The sequence below is a fragment of the Podarcis gaigeae genome (genome assembly GCF_964106915.1).
Source record: "Podarcis gaigeae genome assembly, chromosome: 1".
NCBI classification, from domain to species: Eukaryota; Metazoa; Chordata; class Lepidosauria; order Squamata; family Lacertidae; genus Podarcis; species Podarcis gaigeae.
The window spans coordinates 117,903,942-117,928,060 of NC_139678.1; the positions used below are offsets into that span (position 1 = coordinate 117,903,942).

A 24,119-nucleotide genomic window follows, 5' to 3' on the forward strand; every position below is an offset into this window, starting at 1 on the left:
TGAAATACCTACTGGGAATATAAGGGATAAGAAGTTTTCTCAAGTAACCTGCTCCTGAGCTGTATAGAGCCTTTTGAGTTACTACCAAAACATTGACTTTGATGCAGTAGCACGTTGGCAGCCAGTGCAAATCTCACAATGTCTGATGTTTTATTCTGTTTTTAATCTGTTGGGAGCCGCCCAGAGTGGCTGGGGAAACCCAGCTGGCTCAGTGGGGTATTAATAAATTATTATTATTATTATTATTATTATTATTATTAGTTGTGTGCAGTTGGTAGTTTGCCCCTACAAGCAATACAGAATGCATAACATAAACTTTGCAGCATTTTTGAGGCCTAGTGGCTTTGCTTATCTTCTGAAAAACATTGCTATTGAGCATAGTTATGCAGTTATGTGTAATTTCTTTCCCAGCTTAGGATAGCATATATGGCAGGTATATCTTGGATTGTGCTCAAGATGGGCATCTATGCAGATGGAGCACCAGTGACTTTACTTGGAAGAAATATACACTTTTCTGAAGGAAGACTGTGTAATGTAGTTCATGCGAGTCCCGCTATCTGCCCGTTCAGTGTGCAGAAATTCACTTATCTGAACGCAAAGAATTAGACCTAGACCTTGCTATACAGCCCACTGGAAGTTGTCCAGTTCCTTACTTCTTAGCTTGTTTGTGCTTAGCTGGTCAGTGACAGCCATTTTCGGGCAGAAAACATGCAGGGACGGAGCGAGATCAGGCAAAATAGAGAGCAGGAGAGATCAGACAAATCAGTTTTCCCTTTGTCTCTCTTTTGCTGGTTGGCTGCAGCCATTTTAGGAAGAAACCATGAAGGGAATGGGGACAGGCATTGAGCAAATCCTGGATTAGATACATTCGCAAAAGACTCAGTGGAAATCATAGACTCGTTATGCGAACTTTCACCTAACAAACGATTTCCAGGGAGCACATTGTGTTCTGTAAGCGGGAACTGCATGTACTGATTTAAAATGTAGGAATTCTAAGATTGCACGTGGTTGCAGTTACACATTCTATAACATATGAAATGTTTTCTTCTAGGTGCAATGGATGAGCTTCATAGCCTGGATCCAAGAAGGCAGGAATTGTTAGAGGCTAGATTCACAGGAGTAGTGAGTGGAAGCACTGGGAGTACAGGAAGCTGTAGTGTTGGAGCAAAGGTAAGTAGAAATAATAGCTGTAAAACATAAAGTGCTCTTTTTCAACAGAGTGGTGATGATCTACCTCAGCAAGTGTATTAAGCAAAATGTCACAATGAGGTACAAGAGAAAATGCTGAAGTTCATTCAATACTTGGAGCTCCTTTTAGCAGCATCTTCTGGAAGTAGTTGCACAAGCTATTGGCTACGCCAGAATCTCTAATTATGTTCACATGGTGACCAGAATATGCATGTAGGTGGTAGTTTCTGGAAACATAGACTCTGACACTATCTTAATATTATATAATTTCTAATTAGCTGTTTGAAACATAGTATGCCAAATAGTGTCTCTGTTTCTCAACAGGCCTCAACAAATAATGAGAGTTCTAATCACAGTTTTGGAAGCTTGGGATCTCTAAGTGACAAAGAATCAGAGGTATGAAGTAGTTAAACAACTAAACTGCCACTTCTTATGTAAGATTGTTGTAACTCTTTTTCATACTTGCGTACATTAGGCCTCATTCTTGAAATGTGCATGCCCGTGAGATTTTCCTGAATGGTTCTACATTGAAGATCTGGAAAGAACCAATATTTTAGTGTTTGTGCAGGAAGATTATAAATGCTGTGCTGGTCATGTATGAGTAGATTTGGTTCTATTCAAATGGAAGGTTTGCTAACCACTTTTAGTTTTCTGTTGGATAACGCTATCTGAAATATTAGGATATTGTCAATAAAAGACTTTTTTAGTTAATGCAGATCAGTTATTCATCTTTAAATTCTTTCAGTGCATAGTGGCTTCCAGAATTACAGCTGCACTATTATGTGTGCAATTTTCGGTGATGGCTTCATTTCAAAGACTAATCAAATGTCTGTCTATTTTATTATGAGATTGGAGTTGATTGGTAATACCTTTTATTCCTAAGCTGTGACCCTTAAATAGGACTATATACTATTTAGCAGCTGTACTGCTAAAGGTTCAGTTCATTTCTTGGAATAGCTAATTCTGTAGACCTCAGAATTTCTCCAGCTTGCAAATCTTTCCATAAATCTACGTGGAAATGACATGTAAAACTTCTGTTGGTGAAATTCAGCTGTACGTATGTAGACGCCTGCCCGTGTAACGGGAATTAACTGTCTTCTCCAACTCCCCGCAGCCTCCCTGGGTGCCTCCAAAGTCCACTCTTATGGGGCCCCAAACCTTCTAGAGCAGATGTTGAGGGGACATGGAGGACTGCAAGGAGGAGGACAGGAAGGTGAAGTCCCTGTTGTGTGAGCAGATGTCTTTTCTGCTAATGCACAGACAACATTGGTGCGATCAACAAGTAACAGTATGGCTTTTTTTCAGTCATACAAATACCTGTTTCCTTCTGCCTATATATAACCTACCCAAAGAGTCCCTTCATCAAAGGCCCTGATCACTATGCCATCTCAAGTGAAGTGTAACAGTGGCTACAAAAGGCAGGGCCTTGTCATTGCTGGCACCCTGATTATAGAACAGCCTCTGCAGAAAGATAATTGCCTGGCACCTTGCTTATGATCTTTGTGGCAATAGGTGAAGAACTTTTTATTCACCCAGGCCTGGTAAACTTTTGTTTTCAAAACAAACCATAGGGCCCATATCCAGTGTTGCAGCTCCACTGGCACAAGGGCTTGAGTGTGCACAATGGAACTTCCTGTTCCTCTCTTGTCCCCTCCAGCCTCACCCCCCTGCATTGTCAAAATCGGCTCCAGATGATTGACAGACCCTCCAAAGCACATTTGGGGGCACAAAGGGAAGAGAGAAAATGGAAATCCCATTGCTCCTGCAGAACCCTGCTGGTGCAGCATTAAATACAATCCTAGGTGTTTCAGTACATTTTCAGATAAACCTTTTGCCCCCTGCTCTGTAAGCTGTTTTGCTCTGCCTCTGCTAAGAATTTTTTTGTTTGTTTAATTGATCTTGGTTGGTTTTAATAACTCTATTTTTAATTTTTTTAATGTGTGCCTCAATTTCGTAAGCTGCCTAGATACGTTCGCTGGTATATTTGAGCTCTAAAACTTTATGTGTGCATTCTCTTTTTCTCAAGATTGTAAAAAAATATTTGACAATAGAGCTTCTGTTAGGATGTGGTTGTAGGGTTGTAATTTCAAAAAGACAACAGCTTTCTGATTACTTGTGATTTCTCCAAAGTACTTGACTGTAAAATGTAGGTTATGCCTGGGATTCAAAGAATGGTGCAGCTAGTTTCATGTGGGGTAGGGGTGAGGAGTGCGCTTTTTCCAGCAGCAGCCTTCTACGTTACATGGCAACTACGTCCGAAAAAAGGGGTTTCTAAAAAGTCGAGGACCTATCACATCATATCAGCATAAGAATTCCCACTTGACACCTATAATCCCTTGTGCATGCCTAAAAGTAGATCTTTGCATCAAATTCTTCACATGAATGTAAAACACACATTTAGAACGATAAGTTTTTTTTAAAAAAAGCTTAACTCAGAAACAGGACAGACTTCATTTCTCCTTCGCTTTGTCACTGTAGTTGTCAGTGCACCTAGCAATTCATCCAATACATACATTAGATTTGGCACCAACAACTTCTAGCTTGAAATGGGCTTGCTTGTATTCAGGAGCGTTCCAAAATGATCGAAGGGTCATCTGTTTTCAATCACATTGTTGGATTGTGGTTGAAATGTGAAGAATTCAGAAAATGCTGCTTTGACTCAGAATTACTTAGCAGTACATTTCCCCCCCCCCCAAAAAAAAGCTATACTTGGATTTCAGCTGTATATGGGAAATAGTAATGACTTCTGCCTACTGTTTTATGAGCAAATTGATTCCAGCGCCTTTTGGCTTCTAACGTTTCTGTGTTAAACTGTGATTAAAATTTGCTGACTCTTTATGTTGCGCCATGGTTTGTTTGATTGTGCTAACCCTATCCAGCAGCTTAACTTGGGTTCCAGGCAACAAGCCACAATCTGAAGCCATGGTTTGTTGGCTCACAAACTTGCTTTGTTTTTTAACTATGGTTTGGTATTGTGTGCAAACTGAGTATCCTTTCTTAACAATCATTTTTTTGGCCTCTTCACCCCAGATGCTTGTTGAGCTATAAAGACATATAGAATAACTCATTGTTAACTCATGATTTGTTAAACAATGGCTTAGCATTATGTGTAAACCTGGCCAATAAGGGAAATAATATTAATGTGTAATTGGGAAATTGCAGTTTTGCTTTCTTTTGAAGCTTGGTGGTGGTGGTTTGGAGCTTGTGTCCTAGGAAAGCATGTATTTACTGTAGCTTTGATCTAGAGTTATCCCATCTGTGAATGGAAATGTTCATTCTGTTCACAAAAGGGGTTGAGATCCTTTGAAGGCACAGGTTGGAGGAAGGCAAGGAGACAATTTTTGCCAATTCCCCCTTGTCACCATGAACACTGCTCACCCAGTCCTCTGTAGCAGCTCTTGGGGGGTGTTGTTGTTGTTGCTGCTGCTGCTGCTGCTGAAAGAAGGAATAATTTTGCAAGAAACACCTCTCGCCGCCCCAATTCCCTTATTTCACCTGGAGCATCTCATGAGTGGAGCTTTTTGTGTGGGAATTCTCAATCCAACTCTGTGCTCTTGTTTACATTTTTAAGAATACTTTTTAACACTACCTTGAATGTCAAATGAGAGTGTACAAAATTAATGGCTTGTATCAATTCCCACACCCAACATACATAAGCACAAGGCATTTCACATCTTCACAGGGGTTGATCCTGATCCCTCCATTCCATTCTGGAGGGTCTCCTGTTTATTTCGGCGGGGGGCTGTTACGGCAGATGTAGGGGTTGCCTCGGAAAGGGAGTGTGTGCAGTAGGAAGGTCATGTGACAGTTCTTTAGATCTGAGCCAGTCTTTTCTTTAGCTTGTAGTTGTTACAGTCAGCTTGTAGAGATGTTTTCAATATTTATATGCAAGCAAATTAAAGAATAAAATAATATTAAAACAACCTGGTTTACTGGGGCGATAGAATGAAGTAGCTGCAGTAACTTGATGCGAGTAGGGATTTTGTACAATTCCTGAAAAAAAAAACATTTTATGTGTCACCTTGGAGATAAGTGAAGCTGCCTATTGGTTGAGCATCTCTTTTTAATGCACATTTGTGCGTAGAACTGTTGCTGGCTCCTTTTCTATGCATTAAACAGCATGATTTTGTGTCTGGCAGACTCCTGAGAAAAAACAGTTGGAACCTTCTAGAGGAAGAAAAAGGAAAGCAGAAAACCAGAGTGAAAGTAGTCAAGGTATGATATATATCATGTACAGCTGATTTTTTTTTTTTAATTGAATCATCTAGTAACATTTCAACTTCTTGGGAAAGAAGTCCTCCCTTTTTGAACGTCACACCGTTGCTTTGCATTGTCAGCGGGCATCTAGCTGCACCGAGTAAAAATTCCACTACAAGTTGAATTTGGCTTATGTGTAATTATGGTTTTCTGCTTGCCAAATTGTAGTCTCTAGCAGCACTTTACACAAATATGGCCCTAGGAGTTAGTTTCCTTCTTGAAAAGACAGGGTGGAGTCAATTTTGTAGTTATGCTGTCTTCAGCTGAACAGTCATCCATTATGGTTGTTTTAAAAACCAGCATTCTTCCTTGTTGCTCTTTTCATTTCATATCATTTTCAGTCTGTATATCACTTTTCCACATTACTGATCTCGAAGCAGCTTACAACCTGTTGAAATGACAAAATATAGAACAAAAAACACTGTGCTGTTCTACACACATTCAGAAGATAATGAAAATTAACAAAATTCAAGAATCTACTTTACATATAATAATACATATAATATTCAACAAAATATTAGCAAACTCACCCTGTCAGTTGCAACAAATTAATAATTGCAAGTATTGTTAACGAAGCATACAGCATTTTTTAAAAGATAGTTTTATAAAAGTAACAAATTTTGCTTGATTTTGTCTTAGGGCTTTTCAAAGTAGTCTGGAAGGGACATGCTGCAAGTTTTATTTTGTCTTTTGACAGACACTCGAAGGATCAACGATTCTCTATGGATGTCAATAAATATACTATCTCAGTTTGGAGATGTGTTCACTCGAGAGCAAATAGAGTGTAATGGAAAAATGTTTTGAAGTTGAGGTGGTCTATTAGAATTTTTAAAAATAAACTAGCATTGGAATTGATAAATAGCACTCTGTATTATTATGAAGATTTGGAACAAGATATAATATCTGGTTGCTTCATTTGCTTATATTTGATTCAATTGCTGTCAATAATTAGTTCTTGAATACCTGTCTCATTATTCTAAAAGGCTCCCAGCCCTCCTTTGGAAGAGAGTGTGCTTGGTCCTGGATAAAATGCTATTTTTAAATTACATTTTCTTATCTTTATAGACTTTTGTCCAGAGTACAAAAGTCAATGTGCTCAATACACATTGATACATTCACATGCAGAGTAAACATGGCTGCTTGTTTAACTTTGCAGATTTGATGCTTTTAAATTAAATTCAAAAATATCAGAAGTTGATTTGCATTGTTTAACCATAGCACAAGCTTTGAAGTGTGTTTGTGTGGGTGCTTCACAGAAGTGCTGCTAAACAGAAATTGTATAATAAACTTGTAAATGGCTTATTGTTCCTACTATCTGAAATAGAAGAGAAATGTATTTTAAGAGCAGTCCACAAATTAGCTTTAAACAACTGTTTTGTTGGAGGACTTATTCTACTAGCTCTAATGACTAATGTGTTACTTTATCAAACTTGTCTGAATGGGTTTTGCAGAGCCCTATTTTATTTTCGTTGGAAGAAATGGTAGCTGCTAGTAAAATAAAGAGGAGTGAAGGACCATCTTGCTTTATTGTTTAGATAAATAGGCATTCCTTTCATAAACTCATTAGAGATGTGCTGTTGTACGACACACCTTAGAAGTGAGAATAGTTTGAGGGTTATAGTTGACACACAAACAGCCACACCTCCTAGTTCCTTCCTATACATGTTTTAGACTGCTGCTGTTGTGTCTTAGATTGCTATCTTGTCTGTCTTCCCAAAAGCTATCAGGGTGACAGGCTCTGCTAGATGTTATTGGCATAATTTTGCACTTTACAGTGGCTTGGACCCAGACACAATTTGCTGTCATCTCACAGAGAACACTCTCCTGGAGTGTATGGTTGGTGGTGCTCCAATGCTTATTTTGGGGTGCACACCACAATTGCTAATTCATGGTTCAAATAATAATAATCATCATCATCCATAGAATGTCTGGTAGACATTTTGGAAAATGCTTTCTGTAAACTCCATTCCAAGCTATGGCCAAGTGGAAATTGCCGTCAGTAATGAATTTTCTAAGGAAATAGGCATGAGACTAGTGCTCTGGAACGGTCTCATATTACTCTTCATGTGATAACTTTAGACAAATTTATGGCTTTAAAGAATATTTTGGAGAGGGAAGAAAGCATTTGATGATAAAAGGAAGAAACACTACTTTTTAAAGCCAAAGCCTGTGTGGGTGAGAGACATTCTCGGTCCTTTTTTTCTGTACGTGGGAGATGGTCGTAATGACTTTGAAAGCTGTCTCAAAATTTCATAGGCCAGTATCAACAGCATCTTGCAAGTACAACTGATGATCCTATACTTGACTTTCAAAGCAGTAAAAACTAATGTAGGCTGTGTGCATTGTTGCGAAGTGTAAGATGTTATCTATACCATATTTATATGTAGAGAGTGTTCAGAAAGTTGTCTGTCTTTTCCATTCCTTGGAGATGCATCAGAGTGTTTTGTGTGCGTTCAAAGAGCCATATGGCCACTTTTATTTCAGTTGACTTTTGGTCAGGGGTGTTAAGGCACCACCAATGCACATGTTCTTAGCTTTAAACTTTTATCTTTCTGGAATTTGGGGTACCTTTATCTTCTAGATTTGTTTTCAAACTATGGTGGTTGGTCTTTAAGGTCTTGCACTGAGCCATCAGGATCAAGCAACTCAGAATGGTAAATGGATATAAGTTGCTGTGTTTCCTTGTTACTACAATGGTCATACAACTGCTCAAATGTCTTTTGCTGACTAAATCAGTCCTATTAATTATTCAGCCTGTGGAATTAGGATAAGAACACAGATAAGTAGGCTCTTACTTACAAATCCTCAGGCCGCAATCAATCTGCAACCATAAGGTGTTTAAAAGGCCTTGTTTACTGCAAAAAACCTAGTGTGGCTACCAGTGTGATCTTGTACATGTCAGCTGAGAAGTACCGTATTTTTTGCACCATAACACTCACTTTTTTCCTCCTAAAAAGTAAGGGGAAATGTCTGTGCGTGTTATGGAGGGAATGCCTACAGGTGGCATGCCTCCGGATTTTCCTTCTATAAAAACTACGTGAGTGTTATGGTCTGGGGCGTGTTATAGAGCGAAAAATACGGTAAGTTCTATTGAGTTCACTAGGTCTTGGTTGGAGTTACATGGCTATAGGATTGTGGTCCTGATTATCCAGGATTCAGCAAACATTAGTCACGAATAAGTCCGCTGAAAACAATGGGACTTTTCAGTAGTAACTAAGTATAAATCTGGAGAAATAAGGTTGGTCCATATAGTCTTTGAAAAAGTGATTGTTTAGACATTCCTAAAAGATTCATGTAAGGAAACAAAAGTACTTGCCAAACAAACGGGAATCTGTGAGAAGCTAAAATTAAACAATACCTTACAGCCTTCATATTGCACAGCAGAAATTATGCTTTTTTGTCTCTCTAATCTTTTTGATGATGATTTTTATTTTTTAGGGAAAAACATTGGTGCACGTGGGCACAAAATTAGTGACTATTTTGAAGTAAGTGCTATGATTCCTTATATTCTAGTTAAGCTGTTTCTGTTTCATACATCAAATGTAGCTTTTTCTGAGGAACATAAACTATTGTATTTGGTTGTTTATTTTTTATTTTGTATATAAACATTTTTTCTTTTCTTCATCCCAAAGTGCATAAGGTAACAAACATTTATTTAATCCCTTTTTGAATGCCCTCTCAAACTATCTATATGTTGATTTACCTTGATGGGGAGAAGATGGTTGTCACTAAACCTAGTGCAGGTCTTCTAAAACTGTGGTAAACCGAAAAAAAGGGGTGTATTTTGACTTTTTTTTGTACTTAAACCATACAGTTCCAGCTAGAACAGGGGTCAGCAACCTTTTTCAGCCATGGGCCCGTCGGTCGTCCCTCAGACCATGTGGTGGGCCGGACTCTATTTTGGGGAAAAAATAATAATTGAACGAATTCCTATGCCCTACACATAACCCAGAGATGCATTTTAAATAAGGACACATTCTACTTATGTAAAAACATGCTGATTCCTGGACCGTCTGCGGGCCGGATTGAGAAGGCGTATGGCCGGATCCGGCCCCCGGGCCTTAGGTTGCCTGCCCCTGAGCTAGAAGTTCCAGATAGTGTTGGTTTCCTTTCACCTCCCAGCATATGCCAATTGGAAATTTATACAAAGCTAAAAGAATATGGATTTTGTGACCCAGTCATGCTATTGCTAGTTTTCTTACATCGTTGCTTTTGTGAAAAAGCTTCAGACATATAGTCATAACTGGAGACTAATGGAACCTAGTAGGAAGTGTGACTCTATTACAATGTGCTTTTTAGCACAAATGAGCAAAAGGTGTCATCAGTAGAAAAACGGGCAGCTGCTAATATCCTCAGTTTTAGTACCATGTGCATAAATTGTCAGCAGCTTCCTGAATTTACATATTTAGTCTCGATGCCATTCTGCACTATTTAATAGATTTCTCAGTTATGGAAGAATTGCACAACCTTTCTACCGTTAAATTTTGCATGCCTTTCCTGTGACATTTGACAATCCCTGGTTTCCTAACTGTAATACTGTATGCATCTTCAACAGTTTAGTTTTTTGCTTTCAACTTAATTTACTTAGAATTTCACAAAATATCGAATTAAGCAAGTTAGGAAGCAAAAGCATTACCAAAGACTTTCTCCCTCATTTGTGCTTGTTGCTAAGCTATGTTTGCTGGGGTAGCTTTTCCAGGGTAGTGTCCCTCAACAAGCTATTGCGTATGTATTCTATGTTAGCTGTTTCTAGAGGCCCTTGATATTTTAAAATGTTTTAAATATGTATTCATTTTATTTTAATAGTATTGTTCTATTACTTTGTTTGCTGCCCTGGGCTTCTTTCAGGAGGATGGATGGGATACAAACTTAATAATGTACAAGCTGGAGATTGCTCCTGCAAAAGTGAACACCTTTGCCTTAAATCTAAAGTTATAATGGCAGTAATACTAAGTTTTGCTCAAGCATCAGTTAATGGGCAATTAGTTTTTAGACAGAAATAAAAATGAAGAATTGTTGAGTGTTGAATTGCTGTTGTGATAAACAAGTTTGTCTCAACACACCCCATGCAAATCACTCTGAAGGGTATTGCATTTGATTACATAATCTGAATTCTCTTTTTTCCAGTACCAAGGTGGAAATGGGTCTAGCCCAGTAAGAGGAATGCCTCCTGCGATTCGCTCTCCTCAAAATTCACATTCCGCCCCTTCTTCCGTAAGTTTACTCTGTATAATTATCAGCTTATGATTCAGAAACGTTCATGATAGCTAAAACTAATCTTGCAGAGGCAGTGGCTTGATAGATTGTTCCCTTAGAACAGGGAACGTTTGACCAGGACTGATGGAATTGGAAGTGCAACATGATCTGGAGAGCCACCGTTTCCCCAACCTTGCCTTAGAACACACGCAAAAACACCAACAACCACTTTTATTGTATTGTTACTTTTTGTTCGCCTCCCTATTGGTAGTATGCGTGCATAGAAACCAGCGGTTGAGTCTTTCTGCCGGGCAGTGTGATAGGAGTGTTCTGTTTCTCCTTTGTGCAGGTCCACATGTTGGGGATGGGTGGGGAGCCAGATCATAAATAACAGTGTAATGTTAGAAGTTATTAAATGGCCTTAATGGGGGATAGCCAATGATGCTCACGTGATTGAGAAATGGATTTCTGTTTGCATGATGGGACTTATCCCTCAACTCTCTGGAGCAGATTTTTGTGGAGTGCAGGAGGTGTAGCATCTAGGAGAGGAGAAAAAAGTCCCACTGTGTGAGCAGACATACCTGTATGTAGTTGAACGTTACCAAATAAAATTAATCAAAGTGTTAAACTTCCATGATTTGTCAGTTCTTATGCTTGCACCTTTTTGGAAATAATTGGCAAGAGCGTTGAATGTGGGAACAGGTTCTTACTGTTGGGTTGCCATATTTCAAAAAGTGAAAATCGGGACACAGAAGTTGTTGAGCTTTTCTTAGTTTTGCTCAAAGTTATTGAACTCTCCCCCCCCCCAACAAAATCACACACAAAAAAAATCAGTAATTTCTGCGCAGACACTGTTTCCGACTGCTGTATTCCAGTTATGTCCGGGAAATTCTGGACGTATGGCAGCCCTGTCTTGCTGAGCACTGGGGTAGAATATTGCCAGAACATTTCCAGCCCCTCTCATTATACGATCTGAAGAGAAACCAGAGTACTCCCCCCTCCTTATCTCCTTTGAAAAATATTGCCTATTAATTTTTTTAATGTGGAGAGGGATCTGCAGGTAGTCAGCTGGGTTAATGATAATGCAGCTTGTAAAAAGGTGAAGGTCCAATCTAGAATGGTAAAATAGATTTCACACATCCAGTTGTACCTGGTTAGAGAAATGTGAGACATTTTAAAATCTCAAGTTACTATATCTCACTGAGGAGAATTTTTCCTCTCCCCTCATTCCCGGTCCTACTGACAGAAGCTTCAGACTTTATCTTCTAGTAGCTGAGAAAATGGAAGCACTTCCAGTTAAATACCTCTGCACGTTTAATCTAATGAAGCAATGGTTTCTTCAGTGGGTCTGGATTACTCCCTTGGTATTTCTCCCTCAATTCTGCTATAGGCAAAGAGCTAGCTCTTGGGAATCCCGTTTAATTAAAACAATTACATGAAGGTGGAAATGCTACAAAAGAAATGTTTTCCTCTTCTCCCCCTCCTCTTGCTCCTTCTTTTAACTACATAGAATCCACAAGCATGTTCAGTTTACAGAAACAAAAAAACAACAACCCTCATACAGGTTGGCTTTTTCTTTGAAATACAGTGTTTCCTCCTAATTCTTTTTTTTTTTTACTAAAAGATAATTGAGAGGGGTTTCAGTTATGCATATTTGGGAGATTGTCAGTCCTCTTTTCCCAAACATGTATTTAAAGACACTTCCCCCCACCCCCAGTGGATTTTGGTTTGGGGGGTGTGGGGCACATCTTTCCAGGCAAAGACGCGGCGCCGCCATGAGCAATTTTCTTCCTCACACTTCTCCTAGGTGTCTGTGTCAGAGGTGGGAGAGAGCCACCTTCTGCTGTGTCCCCACAAAATAGTAGGGAGAAGCAATTCATGCTTGTCCTTAGACTGTTCTATTAAATTATTTCTTAGAAACCTCTAGGTAAGGTCTGCCATTGCTTAACTGTTCCCTTTCTGATACAGCAGTTAGGGAGGCTGGTGTTTTTGTGTAGTGTTGCTTCAGAAATGAAGCGTTCAAATAGGGTTGCTATATCTTGAAGAGCAAAAAAGAGGACAGCCTCAGCTCAGGTTGGTCACGACTGCTGCATGCAGAGCAGCTTGAGCCCAAGCCAACATCCCACCTAAAAAACCACCCAGACATTTCCATTAAAATGTAAAAATTCACCCAGATGTGCATGCTGGCCCCACAAAAGAGAACATGTCCAGGTTTTCCCAAATGTATGGAAATTCTAACCAGCCATTACCATCTAAAGGAAGAATATTCCCTGATCATTTGTGGGATGAAATATATTTTTCCACATACAGTGGTACCTTGGGTTACATATGCTTCAGGTTACAGACTCCGCTAACCTAGAAATATTACCTCGGGTTAAGAACTTTGCTTCAGGATGAGAACAGAAATTGTGCTCTGGCAGTGCGGTAGCAGCAGGAGGCCCCATTAGCTAAAGTGGTGCTTCAGGTTAAGAACAGTTTCAGGTTAAGAACGGACCTCCGGAACGAGTTAAGTAACCCGAGGTACCACTGTACCCTGTCTCAGCTACAATCTAGTAGTTGATGCGTTGTTGCCTGTTAAAACAGCTTTACCAACGAAGTGTCTCCAAGCATATTTTTTTAAGAAGAGCTGTTAATTTCCAAAGCTGTAATTTGTAGTTTGTGTCTTTGAAATAATATTGTGCACCAAAAGTATTAGAAGATGCAGCAAAAGCCACCAGTGGTTCCCCTAATTGCCTTCCTCCCTGTTGTCTGGAAAGTCTCTGCAGTTGCTGAGACAAGTAACCGGTTGCTAGAATTTGGATAGTGATACAGGACAAAAATGTTTCCATTAAGAATTAGCACATTTACAAACACAAGTCTCAAGTCTATTGAAAAATAAATTGGTAATACCTGAGGATCTGAACCTGTCCAATGCAAAAGGGGTGAGGTGTAAGATACAGAGGTCCCTTGGTTCTGTGCTGTCTCTCAGAGACCAATTTATGTTGCTGTATCCATGCAGTTGCCTTATATGATAGTCTTACCACCCCCTTAGAGACTGTTTGAAACGGTATTTTCTCTGAAGGTGTATGAAATGATTTCCCCCCCGTTCATTATAAAATAAATAAATTGGGGACAGTTCTGACATTGCTGGCAGAGGCAAATAGTGACTTCGTAACATTCCCTGCAGACGATATTCTCATGTACCATGAGGAAGTTTCTGTCCCCTGAGATCTGAATAGTGTAGCTTTTAGTACTGGAGAATGAAGAGCCATGTGTATTCCAGTTGTAGGTACTTACTCCTTTTAGTAGAAGAAATAAATGGCTGGCTTTTATTCGTGGTCTGGCTACCGTGGATTCCAAGCATTTCAGGTGTGGGGAGGGTGAAAGAGGACAATGTCTGACCAGGCACTTTCCCTTATTTTAGCAATTTACTTTGTTCTTATTTCTGCTTTCCAGTTACATGTAAATCTTATATTTTATCTGTGCACATTTAGGTTCGACAGAATAGTCCTTCTCCTACTGCATTATCTTTTGGGGACCACCCTGTTTCACAACCAAAGCAGTTGTCATTTAAAATTACTCAGGTGAGCACTCTGGATTGTAATTCTATGCTTAATGCTGAAAATACATGAAGCTATTCCTTTTCATTATTCTACACACATACACATCAGTTCTGATTTGTAACTGCTGCTTAGAAAAGGTGGCACGTAGTTAAAGCTAAACTTGAAGTGTTTGTTACAGTGAAAGATTGAGAGTAAATAGAAGCAAGCCATTCTTCTCTCTCTGTATTTTACACCCATTCCCAGCATAACAGCACGTGATCTTCCTAGGGAGATTACAAAATATATATATATGGAGTACAATTTCAGGATGGATGCTTTGGGATTTAAGGTCTCGAGATTCTGATAGAAGGAAATGAAACATCAACAAGTTATTATTATTAAAATTTGTATACCGCCCTTCATAGATCTCAGAGCAGTTCAGTACATAAAAATACAAGGTAAAAATCACAAAATACCGTATTTTTCGCACCATAGGACGCACCGGACAATAGGACACACTTTGTTTTAGAGGGGGGAGAACAAGAAAAAAAAATCTCCCCCTCTCTGCCCAGCGCCCCTTCAGCGAAGTGGCAGGAGGTGCTGCGCAGAGAGGGGGAGAATTTCCCCCCTCTTGTTTTCCCGCTCTAAAACAAGGTGCCGAGCGGGCTACCTTGGAAGCCTGGAGAGCGAGAGGGGTCGGTGCGCACTGACCCCTCTTGCTCTCCAGGCTTCAGATTCCTTTCAACCTGCTCTTTGGGGCTGGCGGGGGGAAACCCACAACCAGCCCCAAAGAGCAGGTCAGGGAGCAGCGGACAGGCTGCTGCCATAGTCGCACGTCACCTCTCCAGCTGGGAGAGGGTCAAGGGGCTATGGCTTCTTTAGCCCCCCGCGCGCTCTCCCGGCTGGAGAGGTGACGCGCAGCTATAGAGGCTCCTGCCATAGCCGCACATCACCTCTCCAGCCGGGAGAGGGTCGTGGGGCTATGGCATCTTTGCTCCATAGGACGCACACACATTTCCCCTTCATTTTTGAAGGGGAAAAAGTGTGTCCTATAGAGCGAAAAATACGGTACATAATAACAAGATTAAAACGGAAAAGCAGGGTGCAGGTAACTTTTATCAAGGCTGTGTAAAGTAAAGGTAAAGGTACCCCTGACTGTTAGGTCCAGTCGCAGACGACTCTGGGGTTGCACGCTTATCTTGCTCTATAGGCCTAGGGACCCGGCGTTTGTCTGCAGACAGCTTCCAGGTCATGTGGCCAACATGACTAAGCCACTTCTGGCGAACCAGAGCAGCACACGGAAACGCCGTTTACCTTCCCGCCGGAGTGGTACCTATTTATCTACTTGCACTTTGACGTGCTTTCCAACTGCTAGGTTGGCAGGAGCAGGGACCAAGCAACGGGAGCTCACCCCGGTGCGGGGATTCAAACCGCCGACCTTCTGATTTGCCAGCCCTAGGCTCTGTGGTTTAGACCACAGTGCCACCCACGTAAAAATAACACAAGCTAAAAATTCACAGGAATGTAAGCTGCCTTGTGCTGATTCAGACAATTTCTCCATTTAGTTGTGTTGTCCACACTGACTAGCAAGCAGCAGCTGTCGAGGCTTTTAGTCGGGATTCTTTCACAGCCATCTCTGCCTGTGGAAGGGTTCAGTTTCTAGCTCCTCCAAAGTATGTGTTCTACCACTGAACTGTAGCCCAATTGTACAGAGTTGACCGACCCGGTGCCCTCTAGGTTTTGAACTCTAGCCCCCATCAACCAACCCCAGTCAGCAAGAGCAATAGGCAGGGAGCATGGGAGTGTTGACATTTCCATTCCACCTTAAGGAGCAGACATGTGGAATTGTTGCGTGTCACATGTCTGTTTACATTCCAGCATAGCTTGCTGGGAACTTCCGTTGTGTATAGCTTTTGCTTTTTCCCTGTACTCTCTGAGACGACGAGAGAGAGAGAAACGACATGTTTCTTTGTCCTGATTTATGATCAATAAATCTGTATGCTTCCACAAGCCTCACGCCTATTTGGTGTGCACAGTTATCTTTGGTAATAGTGTGCCCTGGCTTTGAAGCCCGGGCCGCTGATTTACATCGGAGCAGCTGCCAATGGTCTTCGAAGCAGTAAGACTGGAAGGAGATGGTCCAGCTGGGGCTTGCCAGCTGGCCTCCCAGCCTTCTGCATTCCGACAGGGCGTTGTAGTTCAGAACATCTGGTGGGCACCACATTGGCTCTCTGTGTTGCAATTTAACAGATTCCCTTAGGTCCAGAATGCTTGTGAAGCAGTGGAAGTGTGTGCTAGGTGAGATGTTCCTCGCTATGGTTTTCTCTTTTAACTTGCAGGACTCAAAACAGAAAGGTGGCATAGCCATTTGTGCAACCTGGCATGACTGTGACCGGTGCTGCCTCTTCTCTTGAGTCATGCATGCACCCAGTTCAGCACAGTCTGGATTATACAAAAGGCATATTGCTCATTTCTTTCTAAGAAAGGGAAGAATTTAGAGCTGCCGCTCTTCAGGCTTCTGACAGTATTTACTATTTTGCCTAAGCTGATTAAGTTAGTGGTAAATTACCGTATTTTTCACTCTATAAGACACACATTTCCCCTCCTAAAAAGTAAGGGGAAATGTGTGTTCCTCTTATGGAGTGAATGCAGGCTGCGCAGCTATCTCAGAAGCCAGAACAGCAAGAGGGTTCGCTGCGCAGCAATCCCTCTTGCTGTTCTGGCTTCTGGGAGTCAGAATATTTTTTTTCTTGTTTTCCTCCTCCAAAAACTAGGTGCGTCTTATGGTCTGGTGTGTCTTATAGAGCGAAAAATACGGTGAAAGGCTGCATTCTGATGGAACTTAGATGGAATTTGATAAATGTTTGCTTTCCACTTCTCTACTATTTATTTATTTTTTTAATGTAGACTGATCTCACAATGTTGAAATTAACTGCACTTGAAAGTAATAAAAACCAAGACCTGGAAAAGAAGGAAGGTCGTATAGACGATTTGCTCAGGGTAAGTATGATAACGGTAAGATTAAGAGAGAAATATAGGGTTACTTACACAGCTTTTAAAATGGCAAATTACTTGTATTGCATTTGACTTAAGCTGTCAGAAAGACATATGAATGTATGCTTGCCAACGTATTTATAATACTGCATCCTCCAAACTCGAGGAATCTTTTGTGGGGGGTGGACTGATACCATATTTTTAATACCTGGGGAAAGAGAAGGCACGGCTTTGGGTCTATATGTATACAATTTTTAATTGGCACTCCTCATTTCTTGTATTTGTGATTTGTTCATGCTCAGAAAATCTTTAGGAAAAAAGCCCTAGGAACTCAGTGGTATAGAACTGACTGAGTAAGGTGGGTGGGAGACATAGCTGTCAACTTTTCCCTTTTCTTGCAGGGAATCCTATTCGGAATAAGGGAATTTCCCTTTAAAAAAGGGAAACGTTGGCAGCTATGGTGGGAGATGATTAGGTTGGGAGGCGAACTGAGTAACTGGAAAAATAGGAGGAAAGAAGACACACAGAGAGATTTTAAGAAAGTTAGAATGTACCACCTCATTAGGTCACTTCCTGGTTCACACTTGAAAGCTATTTTAATGTCATCAAAGATGGAGAGTTGCCCAAAGATATGAATGGAAAAGTGAAATATTTTAATATAGCTGGCATTTGGACACAAACGTGTCACCCAACCTAAGCTGGGGAGAACTCCAAAACAGGCCAATGAGGACTGAGCCTGGAATGCTCTTTGTGTGTGTGTGGAATGAATGGAGAATAAATGAGAAATGGAGATGGAGGATGGAATAGGGTGGCTGAGACCCTATTCCAGAAGCTTTCAGCCTTGCAGCATTTTATCGCAGGGCCCTACTGGTTACAAATACAATTTCATTTGATTCCTAGGCTAATTGTGACCTACGACGACAAATAGACGAACAACAAAAGCTACTTGAAAAATACAAAGAAAGATTAAACAAGTGCATTTCAATGAGCAAGAAGCTTTTGATTGAAAAAGTAAGTTGGATTTTTTAAATATATTTTTTGTTCAGTATCCACAGTGAAGAATACTCTGTCATCCTAATCCTGTAAATCAGGTTAAACTGCATTGGCATGAGCTGCAGTTTGTGTCATTTCAGTAAAAACCCGATCCAATCAGCAGTAAGGTGGGTCAGAGACCTCTGTGTCCCCTTCTTACTGTAGCAGTGCAGGAAACTGCTTCTCTGGGTTGATTCCAACACAGCAAGAGAGAGGCACTGTGTAAGGTGGGGGGGCAGATGTATGGATTTGTCTTATAGGTAGGTCTTTCCTCCAGGATGAAATGAGGAGATGAATTAATGGACAAGAGGAGGTTGTTGTGGTCATATGTAAGAAGGGGTAGAAGAACTACTACCCTGATGGTGCTGTATTTAAACACAGAAATAGATCCCTGGGTCCTGGGATCAAATTCCAAGCTGGTATGAGGGAGAGTCATTATAAAATAGGCTTAATTGGGAACTATTTAGAAAACTAGAAGAGGTCCCCCCCCCCTTCTGATGCAAAGTGGAAATAGCACTTTTTCCTCGCCTCTGTCGAGAGTAGCAAACCTGTCCAGAATACAGTCTTTTTTTCAGGAACAGGAGCCTTTAATAAAGAATGCAGAAGGTTTCAGCTTTCAGCGCTCTCGTATTTGCCTTGCTTGATACCACAAGCACAAACCAGTAAGGCACTCGCAAAGATACGCAAGTAACTGCATTCTGCTCAGCGTTCGCAATCTCGGCTGATGTGCTAACTGGGTGGGTGGTGAGCTGCTTCTCTCCCCCCCCCCCCCCCCCCGCTGAGGAAAATGCAATACCCTCATAAAATGGAAGCCTTGAAGGAAGGTATCTTGGATCCTTGCGCAACAAAATTAAGCATCAGTGTTGCATTTCTTGTGGCAAAAATCCGTTGCTGAGAAGGAAGGGCTCTAAAACTAACTGGTGATATTTTTGATTTCCTTAGAGCACACAAGAAAAGCTGGCAAGCAGAGAGAAGAGTATGCAAGACAGATTACGCCTTGGGCATTTTACGACTGTTCGACACGGCGCATCGTTTACCGAACAGTGGACAGATGGCTTCGCATTTCAGAATCTTGTGAAGTTAGTCAATATTGTGTTTTTAAATTGTTCGTAATTACCAGCTCCAAGGAGTGGGTGTTTTTATGTAAAACTGCCGGCTTTGGGATTACTTTTTATACACATCATGGTATTCAGGCTATTTTTTAAAAAAAAGAAGGGGGGAAAAGAGGAAATCTCAGAATACAGTAGAGAATTGACTCAATCTGCTGTCTGTTGAATTTCTTACATTTGGTGATTTTGAAAGCAAACACATGAGTAGGTTTGCATGAGTTTCTCAGTGAGTCAATTTCATTGTTCTGCATGGGACAATGACAATGACAATAAAGATATCGTATATCAAAAAAAAAAAACCAAAACAGACATTTAGAACATGGACACTGTGTAGATAATGACTCTCAGCTTGACCCATGCATCTACAATATATGAAGTACTTTGAGCCATTAGTGTGCTTGTTTGCCATAAAGAAGCAGCAACAAGTAAATGAGAACCTAGTTGACTTGACTGCACTTCCACTAGCATAAAATAGGGAATAGGAGAGGGAGAGCCTCTAGTTGCTGGTAAAATAGTCGCCTCAGTAACATAATTTAGCAGAAACTTGGCAGAGAAGGGAATGACTGAGAAGGTTTATAGGTAGAATCAGAGTGAAGAAAAGTAGAATTCTTGTGTTTTACTTTCATGCTTTGAATAGAAGGATGTCATGTGTAGTCCATCTGTTGTAATGTTACTAAGCCATAGTTAAGAAGATGGCTTGGGATGCCTCTTGAAGTTGGCACGCATGTCAGAGAACCCTGATTAACTAAATTACTTCTTTGCATGTTGGATTCTACATCTTACATGTGTCTTGCACAAATTCTTTTTTTAACAAAGCTTCTGGAACTATTTGTCTTGTAATTCAATTATTTGAATGAAGAAAATATGGCTTATACAGTGGTACCTTGGTTTGCAACCATTTTGGATTACAACCACGTCAAACCCAGAAGTGCATGTCCCTTTTTCGGGATTACAACCCTTTTTTTCTTCTTCTTTTTTTGGATTACAACCCCCCTTTTTTTGGAGGCCCCATTGGTGAAAGCAGACTAGAGGTTCTCTACTCCTGCTTTAGGGAATCAGCTTAAATCCACAAGAGTTAAAATGTTTTTTTAAAAAAAATAAAAAATCAAGTCTGAAAATCATCTTAAAACAATGCTTTGGGTTTGCAGGCAACAGGAGTGGGTAAATCAACAAAGGGAAGATATAGAGAGGCAAAGAAAACTTCTGGCAAAGCGAAAACCTCCTGCTACAAATAATTCTCAGGCGCCCTCTGCCAATTCAGAACCTAAGCAGAGGAAAAACAAAGCTGTCAATGGAGCAGAAAACGATCCGTTTGTTAGACCCAATTTACCACAATTGTAAGTTTATACTTCTTTTCTAATTATGTATTGAGTATTTGTCATGATGGTGCCACAATCACCTGTTTGTAGCCGTTCACAAAGCTGGAGAAGCTAACTCTTTCTCCCTGCTTGTAGTGGCCCTGGTGTTGTGGCTTGGGGGGTGTTCCAACGATGTGTGTCTTCCAAAAGTGTTGTTAATTGCAGCTTGCTTGTTTTATCCCACAGAGCTCTATAGGGCCATTTCCAAAGCCTGCCCTCTGTGTCCTGTATTTTAGTTATGACAAGGGAGGGAACTGATTTTTGTATATGATGCTCATTTTGGTTTAGAGTTGGCAAAGTGGTGTAAGATATGTAGGTGTTCCAGTGAATACTAAAGCTTGGGTCTCAAACTGGTACTTGCGGAGTCTAGGACGTCAATAATTCAGACTCTTCTGGCATCAAGTACCCTTTCTATTTAAGAACATCACTGTGTAATCTGTTGCTCGTTCCTATAAATGCAACATGACTTTGCACTTTATTCTAAATGTGCAGTCCCACATTATTACAAATACCTAATATCTCTTTGTCATCATCCTAATATAAGATGCCTTGTCGACCATTAGCATTTAGCACATACTGCAATATCAGCTGCGTTTGATTCAAACACCAAAGAGGAGTTACACTCTTCTTTGATACCTCCCTGTATCTTTTAGGTAGGAGTGTGGATACAATTTTGGTATCAGAACATTTTGTTCCACATTAAGCTTCTGGTCATTCAGAATGTAGCGGTTTGTACAAGATGCTGGAGGAATTGGCTTCCTGTGTTATGAATCGGAAATAAAATACGTTTTTTCCCATGCAACTTTTAGTAACATGTGCTGTGACTTTTTGTGTGCAACTTTTGATTAAAATGGTTTGTTATCTATGGTAATTCCTGCAGGCTAACACTAGCAGAATACCATGAGCAAGAAGAAATTTTCAAGCTTAGATTAGGACATCTCAAAAAGGTATGTTTAATAGTTTAAACTGGATCTTTTTTCTGATCACACAGTACTGTAACCATAGACTCTACCCCATTGGTTATAGATATGATCCAAGTAAGCTGTTTAAGATTGAAAGAACCATGCCTGTAGCAGGAGCATGCTTTGAAATACTAGATAGAGCTGCTCAGATAGTCAAAAGTTGTATGTCACTTTTAAATGGTGATTTTGCATCGCTTGTGAAAACTTCAGTATTTTGTGTCTTGCATTATACAATGAAGAATAGCCATTCTGTTAAATGTCTAGTTTTTAATCTAAATTCCATGCTGTCATTTTCAATGACAAGAGGAAGGTATACATAAATTACACGTTGGAAATGTTAACAGTTGCTATAAGAATGTGTCAGTTAATATTATAAAGTCAGTAATCTGCATTTTTGGGACACACAACTACACTGTATACTCAGTACTTGTACTTCTTAAAAATTAGTGGTAAACTTAATGTTCAGTTAAGAAGATCAGCTTGATTGACCTTTTTTAAGAATACTGCTCCTTTTTGGACAGTGGAAGCTTGTAGTTTGCTAAGGAAGGTATTATGCAGCAGAAAGTTCTTCAGGAAAAAACACTGCCATCTGTTTTGTTGCTCTTTCAACTCTGAGAAAAATGCTATCCCATAAGAGAGTAGATAAAGATTGATTTTTAAAAGTAAAATATTTCTTTAAGTTCAAACTTCTATTTTTAAATGTAAATAAATTTTGTGTGTGTGTGTACCTTATAGTCAGTCTCTAAACTGATTTAACGTCCTCTACCAGATACATTAGGGACGTGGGTGGCGCTGTGGGTTAAACCACAGAGCCTAGGAGACTTGCCGATCAGAAGGTCGGCGGTTCGAATCCCCGCAATGGGTTGAGCTCCTGTTGCTCGGTCCCTGCTCCTGCCAACCTAGCAGTTCGAAAGCACGTCAAAGTGCAAGTAGATAAATAGGTACTACTCCAGTAGTAAGGTAAATGGCGTTTCCTTGCACTGCTCTGGTTCGCCAGAAGCAGCGTAGTCATGCTGGCCACATGACCTGGAAGCTGTACGCTGGCTCCCTCGGCCAATAAAGCGAGATGAGCGCCACAACCCCAGAGTCGGCCACGACTAGACCTAATGGTCAGGGGCCCCTTTACCTTTACCTTTACCTTTTACCAGATATATTGGCTTAAAGGAGGTTTTTCTTATTGAAGAGCCAATTTGATAAATTCTCAAATATGAAAATTTAAATAATTTGCAGATTATTGGATTTACACCACCGTTAAGAAAATATATGAAGTAGAACACATAGGAGACTAGATTTAAGTTAGTCCTTTTGCATGAACCAAATTGAACCCTTCATTTGTCATCTGAGGCCTTTTTCCATATGCCCCCTGGAAGGGAGCTGTGGAAGGTGACAACAAAAGAAAAGGCATTCTCAGTGGTGGCCTTCCCATTTGTGGAATGCTGTGCCGAAGGGGGTGACACCATCACCATTTTTTTATAGAGTTCAGACAACCCCCCCCCCCCAAATGGTTTTGTAGCCTAATTTTCTGCTTATCTTTTATACACATCACCTGTCTCCACATACATATCATTTATACATATCATTCGCCTCTACATGACCAGGCAGGCAGAAAAGTTTTTGAACTTGTTCAGTTATGAAACTGATTGTTTGGGTACTATCCCCATTGTTGCAAGAAAAAAATGGAATACATCAACTAGAGGCTTTGTAGGAGGAAATTAGGTGTACGTCTTTCGATTTCTCTTTCAAATGTTGAGATTCTGAAACAAACAATTCCCTGGTTATCAGCTGAGAGAGGGATAAAAAGTAAACAAACCAACAAACCTTGAGATTTCATTAATTATTTGTTTTGATTTGCAGGAAGAAGCTGAAATACAAGCAGAACTTGAACGTCTGGAAAGAGTTAGAAATCTTCACATACGAGAGCTCAAAAGAATAAACAATGAAGATAATTCTCAGTAAGGCACTAGATTTTAATCTCGCGTACTTACTCTTCTCCACCTCACTCGCTCTGGAATAAATGACACACAGATATCCATGCCTCAGCTCTGCAAAACCTGTTTTTGTTTTTATACAAGCAGTACACTTATAACAACAACAACAACAACAACAACAACAACAACAACATAGAATGTATTTTAAGTTGAATCAGTACTGCTATGATCCAGAATTATAAGAATGAAACACTGCACTCCAGTATTTCTTTTTTTGTATACACAAAAATAATTAGTATTAAAATTAAGTACTTGCCTTTCTCATTGATCAATGTTCTTGCTTCTTTTTTTAAATAATAAGGTTCAAGGATCATCCTACGTTAAACGAGCGATATTTGTTACTTCATTTACTTGGTCGAGGTGGATTTAGTGAAGTATATAAGGTAATGTCCTCTTCTTGGCTGGTAATATTTATTTATTTTTTAAATGTATGCCTACCGACATAGGTGACCCTCTCTAGAACCAATGAGAAAACAGTCAATTAAAAATTCAAGGTTTTTTTCTAGTATTGGGC

The 24,119-nt window shown here is 40.2% G+C and overlaps 1 protein-coding gene across 5 annotated transcripts in view; it reads left to right on the forward strand.

Moving 5' to 3' along the window:
- The window catches only part of TLK1 (tousled like kinase 1), a 65,166-nt gene that overhangs the window by 30,695 nt on the left and 10,352 nt on the right, over positions 1-24,119 (forward strand). For 4 of the 5 annotated variants that reach the window (XM_083707460.1, XM_083707461.1, XM_083707463.1 and 1 more), the window contains exons 2-14: positions 1,052-1,170; positions 1,513-1,584; positions 5,328-5,403; positions 8,884-8,930; positions 10,573-10,659; positions 14,115-14,204; positions 17,070-17,162; positions 18,057-18,167; positions 19,131-19,267; positions 20,446-20,634; positions 21,536-21,602; positions 23,472-23,569; positions 23,907-23,988. In XM_083707460.1, the coding sequence (XP_083563586.1) occupies positions 1,052-1,170; positions 1,513-1,584; positions 5,328-5,403; positions 8,884-8,930; positions 10,573-10,659; positions 14,115-14,204; positions 17,070-17,162; positions 18,057-18,167; positions 19,131-19,267; positions 20,446-20,634; positions 21,536-21,602; positions 23,472-23,569; positions 23,907-23,988 (1,268 nt within the window). Of the gene's footprint in view, positions 1-1,051; positions 1,171-1,512; positions 1,585-5,327; positions 5,404-5,685; positions 8,360-8,530; positions 8,931-10,572; positions 10,660-14,114; positions 14,205-17,069; positions 17,163-18,056; positions 18,168-19,130; positions 19,268-20,445; positions 20,635-21,535; positions 21,603-23,471; positions 23,570-23,906; positions 23,989-24,119 lie in introns of those variants that run through there. The other variant, XM_083707464.1, reaches the window with a different exon arrangement.